The 10,759-nt window shown below is 36.3% G+C and overlaps 1 protein-coding gene across 1 annotated transcript in view; it reads right to left on the minus strand.

Annotated features, from left to right (window-relative positions):
- Positions 1 to 8,399, minus strand: part of PTPRC (protein tyrosine phosphatase, receptor type C) — a 117,347-nt gene extending 108,948 nt beyond the window's left edge. The window contains exons 1-2 of the mRNA XM_008062424.2: positions 8,230 to 8,399; positions 8,033 to 8,148 (exon numbers count right to left, since the gene is read on the minus strand). Coding sequence (XP_008060615.1) covers positions 8,033 to 8,105 — 73 coding nt within the window. The 5' untranslated portion in view covers positions 8,106 to 8,148; positions 8,230 to 8,399. The remainder of the gene's footprint in view (positions 1 to 8,032; positions 8,149 to 8,229) is intronic.
- Between the last annotated feature and the right edge of the window lie 2,360 nt (positions 8,400 to 10,759).

Consider the following 10,759-nt stretch of genomic DNA (forward strand, 5'->3'; position numbering starts at 1 on the left):
GCATAAGCGGACCTTGAACAATTATAATACTATAAGAAAGGGATTGGCAGTAGTGGGAAACTGTCAGGGGAGGTGGGTGGGATTGGCAGTTGAGGAAATTGCTAAGGGAGGGAGGGGCATACCTCATCAACAAGGGTACCTGCATAATCAATGTTTGTATACCTAGCCCTAAATAGTACCCCACATCTTTATAATTAAAATAAATAAATAAATTTAATTTTTAAAAAAAGCGAACGAGAGAGAATGAAAACCAAAATGCTAGCATGAACTCTAAACAATTTCTTTTTTAATTTCTATTCCTTAAAATTTCTTAAATTTTCTATCATGTAGAAAATTTTATTTAAATAACATCAACAAAAGGAGAGTCAACTTGCTTTTGTGAATCATTAAGTGTTTTCTACATACAGGGTTGGATTACACTGACATTATTTATTCATTCAGCAAATATTACATACTGAGGACCTGCAGGCTCTGGGAAATAAGCAGGGACCCAGTGACAATCTACATGCTCTCACTAACCACTTTGAGAGGTCCCAGTAGAGAGAATGTCAAGAAGGTTACACACAGGATTATCACAGCATACCATCTATCCACGTATGAATAGGCAGAAGAGCATGAAATATACAGGGTGCTGCCCAGAGAACATGATCTTTGAACTAACTTTTGAAGAGCAATTATGAAAATTTGCCTAATTGAAAAAAAGAGAGGAAAACAAATAAATAAAAACCACAGTGTGGCCAACAGTTTGAAGACAGAAAAACATATCTTAGGAAAATGCAATTTACCACAAGAGTATATTATATAGTATATGTCATAAAGTGATGACAGATAAAGCTGGAGAAATCTGGAAGACTTCAATTAGATTGTATGTGCAATGCCAGTTGCTTTTATTTTTCCTAAACGCATAAAGACCAAAGTAGATGATGTAGACACTTTCCCCACCCACCATTCTACGTTGGAAGATTTTAAACATATTACACTGATTCTTCTCTCTGTCCTGTTCCTATCCTTGGGTCTATGTTCCTATCCTTGTACCAATACAAGGCTCTTTTGGTTAATGTCTTGTAATAGAGTTTAATAGTCAGGAAGTGTGATACCTCCTGTTTTGTTCCTTTTGCTGATGATTATTTTGACTACTAGTCTTCTCATTTGTTTCCATATGAATTTCTGTAATGTCTTTACAAGGTCTTAGAAAAATGATGTTGGAAATTTGATGGGTATTGAATTAAATCTGTAAATTGCCTTGGCAATATGTGGGCATCTTGGTAATACTGATTCTTCCAATTCGTGAGCATGGAATATTTTTCTATTTGTTTGTGTCATCCTTGATTTCTTTGACCAAGACAGGCAAATGGGACCTCATCAAACTGAAAAGCTTTAGCACAGCAAAAAAAATAAAACCATCAAGAGAGTAAAGAGAATGGAAACCCAAAGAATGGAAAAATAAATATTTGTAAAGTAGCCATCTGACAAAGACTTCACATCCAGGATCTCCAAGGAACTCAAACGAAGTTAGAGGAAAAAAGCAACCCCAGCTGGGCTCGGTGGCTCAACCTGTAATCCCATGCCTTGGAAGGCTGAGGTGAGTGGATTGCCTGAGCCTGTGGGTTCGAGACCCACCTGGGCAAGTTGGCGAGATCTCATCTCCACAATAAATCAAAAAAATCAGCCGGGTGTGGTTGCGCAGGCCTGTAATTCCGGTTACTCGGAAGGCTGAGGTGGAAGGATCGCTGGAGCCCAGCAGGTCCAGGCTGCAGTGGCCAGAGAAGCCACTGCACTCCAGTCTGGGCAAGAGTGAGACGCCAACTCAAAAAAAAAAGCAACCCCAGTAAAAAGTGGGCAAAGAACATAAACAGATACTTCTGAAAAGTCATCATACAAGCAGCCAACAGATACATTTAAAAAAAAATACGGCCTGGCTCGGTGGCTCAGTCTGTAATCCTGCGCCTTTGGGAGGCTGAGGTGAGTGGGTTGCCTGAGCCCGCGGGTTCGAGACCCGCCTGGGCAGCGAGACCTCATCTCTACAATAAATCAAAAAAATCAGCCAGGCATGGTAGCGCGCCTGTAATTCTGGCTATTCGGAAGGCTGAGGCGGAAGGATCGCCGGAGTCCGGCAGGTCGAGGCTGCGGTGGGCGGGAGCGGCCACTGCACTCCAGTCTGAGCGACAGACTGAGACTCCAACTCAAAAAAAAAAAAAAAAAAATACTCAGGCTTACTAATCATCAGAGAAAGGCAAATCAATGCTACAGTGAGATACCACTTGACTCCCGTTAGGATGGCTATCATTAATAAATGAAAAACAACAGATGCTGGTGCAGGTGTGAAGAAAAGGGAATACTTCTCTACACTGCTAGTGGGAGTGCAAACTAGTTTAACGTCTATGAAAAGCAGTATGGCAATTTCTAAAAGAACAAAAATTTGACCTTCCATATGATCCAGCAATTCTTCTCCTGGGAATATACCCAGAGGAACATAAGTCATTCCACAAAAAAGATGCCAGCACATGTATGTTTATTGCTGCAATATTCACAATAGCAAACGCATGGAACCAATCCTACTGTCCACTGAAAGTACACTGGATATGTTGGTGGGATTGTAAACTAGCACAACCTCTGTGGAAAACAGTGTGGTGATTCCTAAAAGACCTAAAAATCGACCTTCCAAGCAACCCAGCAATCCCCATTCTGGGAGTATACCCAGAGGAACTCAAATCACTCTCCGAAAAAGATACCTGCACATGCATGTTTATTGCAACATTATTCACAATTGCAAAAACATGGAACCAACCTTGCTGCCCAGTGAAAGTGGACTGGATATAAAAACTCTGGTACATATACATGATAGAATGTCACACAGCCATAAAGAAGGACAAAATTATGAACTTCACAGCAACTTGAATGGATTTAGAGTCTATAATACTCAGTGATCTATTACAGAAACAAAGAATTGAGTACCATGTGTTCTCACTCAGAAGCAGATCCTGAACAATTATCATAAGAAGAAAGGGACTGGCAGTATTGGGAAACTGCCAGGGGAGTGGGAGGGCACACTTCATCAATAAGCGTGCCTCATATTAAATCAGGTGAAGTGGGGACCAAAGTGAGACCCAAACTTTACCCGCACAATTACCATTTGTATACTTAACCCTGAATTGTACCCCACATCTTTAACATAAATTTTTTTTTTTAAAGTATGGTTGGGCATGGTGACTCAAGCCTGTAATCCCAGCACTTTGGGAGGCCATGGCAAGAGAATTGCCTGAGCCCAGGGGTTCTAGAACACCCTGGGCAACTTGGTGAGACCTCATTTCTACAATATATCAAAAAATTAGCCGGATGTGGTAGCATGTGCCTACACTTCCCGCTACTTGGAAGGCTGAGGTGGAAGGGTCACCTGAGCCCATCAGGTCGATGCTGGGGTGTCTGTGGGTGTGTCACTGCACTCCAGTCTGGGTGACAGAGTGAGACTCTGACTCAAAAAAGGAAAAAGAAAAAGAAAGTATACTGGATAAAGAAATTGTGGTACATATACATGATGGAGGAGGGAATATTATGCAGCCATAAAAAGCGAAATCATGGACTTCAACAACAAATTGGATAAGTTGGAGACCATCATACTTAGTGATCTGTCACAGAAGCAAAGAACTGAATACCACATGTTCTCACTCTTAAGTGGGTCATGCACAGTAGTCACATTAGCACAAGGAAGGGATTGACAGTCCCTGAGCCCTGCTAGGCGAGGGAGAAAGGCAGGAGGGTAAGGGGCATGTGACAACACAAAGGGTACCTGGTCCACTACCAGGGGAAGTGAGGGTCAGTTAGAAGCCCAGATTTCACCTGCATGCAGCCTACTTATGTAGTTAATACTCACCTGTACCCCATATCTATACAACAAAATAAAATTTAAAAATTAAAAAAAGAAAGAAATTATTTCCAGCTCTTTTCAAACTTTCTGTGTGCACAATGCAACACTTATGGCACACCATATTCCATCTACCCTTGCAAACAATTCCAGAACACTAGCACTTGCCAGGACTGGACCTAATTCTACTTGTGTTATAGCCCCTGCTATATGAGTTTTTCCCTGCTCATTCCTTACTTTTCCTCCAATGGGCATCGGTATCTGAAGAATAAAATGAACCCCCAAATGACATTACCAAGAATATCTAAAGAGCAGGTCAAGGAAAATTTAAGAACAACACTCTCAAAGTAAGAATTTTTCACAAGTCAGGAGGATCTTTTCAGATAAGAAGTGCGAAAAGGAGATCAAAGAAGGGAATTTTAAAAATAAAGAGGGAAAAGTCTATAAACATATAAATCCAAAATTAACTTATTTAGTCCTGACCAAGTTGTCCTACTACCTCCACTTTCTTACTTTACCTCTGGCTACTTTTTTTCTCATATTCTCCCTCTTTTTTTACCTCCTTCTCTTCAATTTTTATCCTCCTCCTTGTCCTTCATTACTATAATCTGCAGTTTTATCTTTTAACAAATTCCTTCTTTATTCAATGTCTGGTCAGAATTCAGGTACAGGAGGTAAAAAAGGCATAAGACATGGTTTCTACTTGTAGGTTACAATGGCAGTAAATCCACTGATTCATCTGTCAGCATTATCATCATCACAAAAATAACAACAAGCCGAGCTCGGTGGCTCAGCCTGTAATCCCGCGCCTTTGGGAGGCTGAGGTGAGTGGATTGCCTGAACCCGTGGGTTCGAGACCCGCCTGGGCAGCGAGACCTCATCTCTACAATAAATCAAAAAATCAGCCGGTCGTGATAGCGCAGGCCTGTAATTCTGGCTACTCGGAAGGCTGAGGTGGAAGGATCGCTGGAGCCCAGCAGGTCGAGGCTGCGGTGGCTGGGAGCAGCCACTACACTCCAGTCTGGGCTAGAGTGAGACTCCAGACTCAAAAAAATAAATAAATAACAACAAACTGAAATAGGACTTGAAAAATACCAAGGAAAGGTGATTAAAAAGTGTACAATTTCAGTGCAAATATTTTGTGGCAAGAGTAACAAAACAGAACATCAGATGGATTTGCCCAGAGACTTAAAGACCTCTGAGTATTTAAACTACCTTCAACTTGTTTCCTTTTAATCAATCATTTAAAAAAAAGAAAATAAAAATATCCCTTCCCAGCTCCAGACCAGCTCCCAGCTCATTAATAGACCAAGTTTCTCTGGCAAGACAATTATAATTCATACCAAAGGCAATGAGAAGATACCAAAATTTCCCCTCCTTTTACTTTACTTTTGTAAGCTGTAGCTATGTTAAAGAAGAAGAAGAAGAGGAAGAAGAAGAAGAAGAAGAAGAGGAGGAGGAGGAGGAGGAGGAGGAGGAGGAGGAGGAGAGAGGAAGGAAGGAAGGAAGGAAGGAAGGAAGGAAGGAAGGAAGGAAGGAAGGAAGGAAGGAAGACAGAAAGGACGAGACTGCAGACTAGTTAGAATTAGAAAGGTATGACAATTTTACTGGTGAAAAATAAAGCCATGAGTTAAGATGATGGCGATGGAGATGTACAAGGGAACAAAGGTTTTAGAGATGATCAAAAAGCAAAATTTGAGGATTGGGGGAGCATGTAAATGTTTGAATTTAGGAAAGAAAGTAAGTTCTATGTTTCTGAGATATAAATCTGAAAAACAAGAATCAAGGTAATCATCGCATAATAAGCAATAATATATAACCAAGTAGAGAAAACAAGAATAAAACTGTCCAAAGACTGAAGCTCAAAGAACCCTAACGTGTAAATGGTAGAGAAATATAGAGAATCAGTGGAAGTATGGATGGATAGATGGATAAATGATTGATGGATAGATAACTGGTATATGTAACTCATGCATACACAATCCGTGTATCGGTATAGAGAGATGTGTATATACATATATGTATATGTATCATGTAGAAACATCTGTATTCCGCTATTAATTAATTGTCACTGGTGAAAGGATAATAAATAGCCCAGAAGAGAAAAAGCACCTAGTTCAAGGTAACCATTCTGCCACAGTGCTTAGTTACATAGAGAAAGAGAGGAAAAGAAAGTACCAGATCCCCGATCCCACCTTATCTTTCCTCTAACAACATGCATTTTAAATTCTGGCGATACAGGTTACAGGCAGGCTTTTAGCAGGAAATATTTTTTTAAATCAATAAGTAATTATATTCACATCCCCAAATCACTAATAAAGAAAAGTATTTAATTGTAAGCATTAAGAATCTTCCAAACTATACATTGTATCACAAAATGTCTTTTGGAACTTAAAACTATGATAAACAGTATTTTCAAATGCAAGTATTTATGTTTGTATATGTTTTCTTCCAAACAATTATATATTTCTGGAAGATCATCAATGTCTTCTAAAAAAAATGTTTGCTCTTAATATTTATGTGAACAATTGACATTAAACTTGATTTTTAAAAATAAATCTATGCATATCTCTCCACCTATTTATAGTGTAAATTATTCAGTAGAGTTAACTTAAAGTTTTGTAGATCTTATTATACTCTTATTTTGATTATGAATTTAAAGCTATTTCTTATGGTTTAAAAAAAAAAAACCCTTTAATAGACCGAGTTGAAATTTTTATGGTGGTTTGCTCTGTGGCCTACAAAATGTTTCAGTATTTCCTATGTTCATTCAGAAATGCTTTTCAACATTTCCTGAGTGAGAATTTTTAATGAAAATATGTTCTGATTTATAATAATACACCTACATCACCTTATTAAAATTATTTGTTGCAATTTACTTTTTATTACTATAACAAGATTTCTAAGAATGGAAACAATAAACATTTTCTGTACTAAGACAAAATGTTATAACTACATACATTTTTAAAATTAGTCTTTATTGTAAAAACAAAACAAGCAAAATCACTACAACAAAATTTTGTCTTATACTATCATTTTTTCCAACTCTCCAAGGTTACACAAAATATAAGTGTACAATATAACATACTCAGAAGCTAGCAACTCCCCTGCCTTTGAAAGGAAAGTACAGTAACAAAAAGTCAAAAAAAATTTCAAAGTGAATTTTAATAAGCAAGATTTTTAAAAACATTTTTTAAAACTCTTTGGAATTTATACAAAAATTTTATTTTCAATGTTCTTTTAATAATAATAAAGCAGTTCCTAGATACATACCATAAAGAGGAATATTAAATATCAATTACTTTGTTACATTTAATAATCTACCAAAATGTACTCATGATTCAAACTAACATCGCTCATGAACTATCTAAAGAATAGTCCATAAATATACAAAGATTTCAAATAGGTATTCGAGATCCAATTAGTTACACTTTCCTATAGAACACAGCATTTGCATGATTCTTAAGAGTTTAAATATTTCTATCTCATCAAGGTTGTACTATTTACCCATCATCCACAAAGGGCGGTGGCCCTACAAGAATTTCCCAAGCAAAAATTCATTAAAACTATTAACAAAAAACTAAAAAACTGACTTAAAGCACATTATAAAATAAGAATACACAGAAAGTCAATATTTTATGAAACATATCAGCCTATTTTTAAACTATCATATAACCAAGTATTTAATAAAATATTTTAATAGCGGTCAAAATTTGAGGAAGCAAACTCTTGGTCTGAAAAGAGTGAGTAGCTTACATAAAACCAATGCCATCTTATGACTTCTGAAAAGTGTAGTATTTGTTAAAAGAATAAAAACTCACATTGTCATTTTTTAAAAATGACTCGACCTTCTGTAAATGTGTATTCTTATCACTTTGGGAGTTAAGTAACAATGTTGTACTTATAATATCCTTGAACAATTGTAATAAAGATACAGATAGACAATGTTTTCTTTTAAAATTGATTCCCCCCCAAGCATTTATGCCTTTTTAAACAGAAACAATGTACTCTGTCACACAACAAACTGTGTCTCCCTGAGACAACAACCTTGACCAGTTTGCAGCGGCTTCTCACTTCCAATCACCAACACATTTAATTTATTTTTATATCTATTTCAAACCAATGCTCCTCCAAAAGAGAAAAAGTTAATATTAATATCCTTGTACTTACCGGTAACAAACACTTCTGTGTCCAGAAAGGCAAAGCCAAATGCCAAAAGTTTAAGCCACAAATACATGGTCATATCTGGAAATCAGCTGTGTTCCTAAGGAACAGCATGCGTCCTTCTGAAAGGCAAAATATAGGTTATCTCTGTAAAAGTTTTTCTCTGTAAAACTGAATCAAAAATTTAAAAAATAAATACATACTCCTCACTGTTGTCTTATCAGACGAGGAGCAATTTCCTCCTCTGTAACCCTAAGAACAAACCACTTGCGAGTTACATGAACTGCTAGGTGGTGATGTCAGATTCGGTTTTACTAACTTCTCCAAAATACTCTGAAGGGTCCTCTTTGCAGGAAGTCAAAAAAGTTGTTCTAAGTCAGTGCAATGGCATCTTACTTCCTTAATTCAAGAAATTACAGTAAGTTAAAAGGATATTTGAAAGATATTACCCTCAAGGAAGATGTGTTTAAACTATCCAACTAGTAGTCGATTATGATATCTGTTAAAACTTAAAAAAAAAAAAAATTCCCCCGAAAATAATCAATAACTGCTCACCTAAGTGATGTTAAAACCGATTTAGCATGGGTATAACAGAATGAGGCTGCCAAGATGATACAATAACTGAATTCGTGTTTTAAAAAAAACACTACATTTGATTTATTAAAATGGACAAATGAATTTATAAACTACCAATCTGGTTATTTTTGACAAACAGTATCATTTACCATTAGGGCACTCAAAACCCGGAAATATGACAGTTTTAGCAGTAAAACCCATTTCCTGTGCAAACGCACTTTCAGAGAGCTTAACAGTTTTGCCCCAAATCTTTCACAGATATTCTTGTGAGACTAAGAGTGGAATAAAAATCTCATTTCTACTTTAGTTATAGCAAATCTTGCTTCAAAAAATTTAATGTTTCTGAAACAGGATATTCCTGGTGCTGTTGTTGAGGTAAAGAAGAACAATAGAAAACAATAATTGTCTTTTACAAAAATCACCTTTTTTCACTCACCAATATTTTCTTAATCTTTCTGATAAGACAACAAATTAATATACAGTGTTCTCTATAATTCTGATATTATTATTAATTGGGTCCACCGATTTACAAAAATGCTTACAGGCCAAAGGCTAGTATAAATTCAGCAGTACAATTAAATGAATTGATGTTATTATCACAGTATCCCCATGCCTTTAAAAATAAAAGTGTACACATGTATAACTCTTTATTTGAACTATAGATTATGTTTGGGGGACACACAAAATCCTTGCAGTAGTTCTTTAATCTTTGGTTAGGAAGCATTATTGCATAGTTCTTGTATTTAAGTAAATAAATATTTTTATATCTAACAAACCTATTAATCTTACTCTGAAATTAGTTGCTAGAAATTACAGAGCCAAAACTGCATCCCATTTCAGGCAAATGGAAATAATCCCACAGTTTAAACTCTAGGTAATAGTACTTAAATAAGATTGTAGTTATATTCATTATTTTATTACAATTATTATCATCATGATTTACTATGGAGCTCTTAGTATGTATAGAAACTATGCCCTGCATATTACATACATCATCCAATTTTCACAATGCCCTTGAGCTAGATAATGCTCTTATTTCCCATTTTATCTATGATGTTCAGAGAGGTTAGTTGATTTGTCTAAGGCTTACAGCAATGATGTAGACAAAGTATGCTTAAAACCAAAGTCTCCGAGTTTCATCTGACTTACCTTACTATTCTTCCCTTTTTTCTGGCCCCCTTCTCCCAATCTTTTTGAATTGTGTATTTTTATAATTTTTACCTCTAAAAAATAGGCCGTTGAGTCTGTGAAAAATGACATTATCTTTTGCAAATGTATTTTAAAATAAGATAGCTGTGAAAGTAAACTGTAATTTATATGTAGGTAGGCCTAATTTTAAAAAAATAGATGTCACGGCTCACAGATTTGAGTACTCAGCTTCTGAGCCTATATCTTAAAATACATTTGCAGTGGAAAATTCTTTGGGGTAGCTTTGACTATCTAAGCAAATACTTGTGTTCTGATAGATCGCTATTATGACAGACTATTTGACAAAATTAGAAGTCAACTTAAAAGTGCGCATGATCTTTTAAAAGGGAGAGAAAAGTATATAAAATATACTTTATTAAAATGTGGGCTTAGCAGCCTTAAAGAGACATTAAAAATAGCTTTGACGATTGTGACTTTGGAAAAAAAAATCATAAGAAGTTCAATGATTCAATTTCATTTGGGCAGGTGAGTAGAGAGTTTCTACCCAAGAAATCCAAGAATAATTAGCAACAAATTAGTTGAACTATGATATATTTTAATGTGCTAAAGTTGTGTTTAGTGTCTGCAGAAAATATTTGACTTTTGAGTAGCAAAATCTGCCTTATATACTATAATGGCATAAAGACAGAGCCTAAAGTATAGAAACCTCAGTGGATAAATACACAATTTGGATGGCTCAGAATGGAGGAAATGGCAAACCAGGTGTTGAAAATTCCTGAGATCCAGGCTATTAGGAGGGAAGCAGGAAGGATGATCTTAGCACCTTGTCAGGAAACAGACAACAGCTCCCCTTAGATGGTGGGAACACTAACCTGCATATGTAGGCAGGACTTGGTAGCAGCCGACATTTTCACAGGACATTCGGGGAAATCTCTATCACATACAGGTTGGCTATCTGGGCCCTCATTGTGCAGCAACAGAAAACTCTCAAAGAAAATAGAAGGAGTA

This window comes from Carlito syrichta, unplaced genomic scaffold (assembly GCF_000164805.1).
Source record: "Carlito syrichta isolate Samal-C Ts95f unplaced genomic scaffold, Tarsius_syrichta-2.0.1 Scaffold305701, whole genome shotgun sequence".
Classification (NCBI taxonomy): Eukaryota; Metazoa; Chordata; class Mammalia; order Primates; family Tarsiidae; genus Carlito; species Carlito syrichta.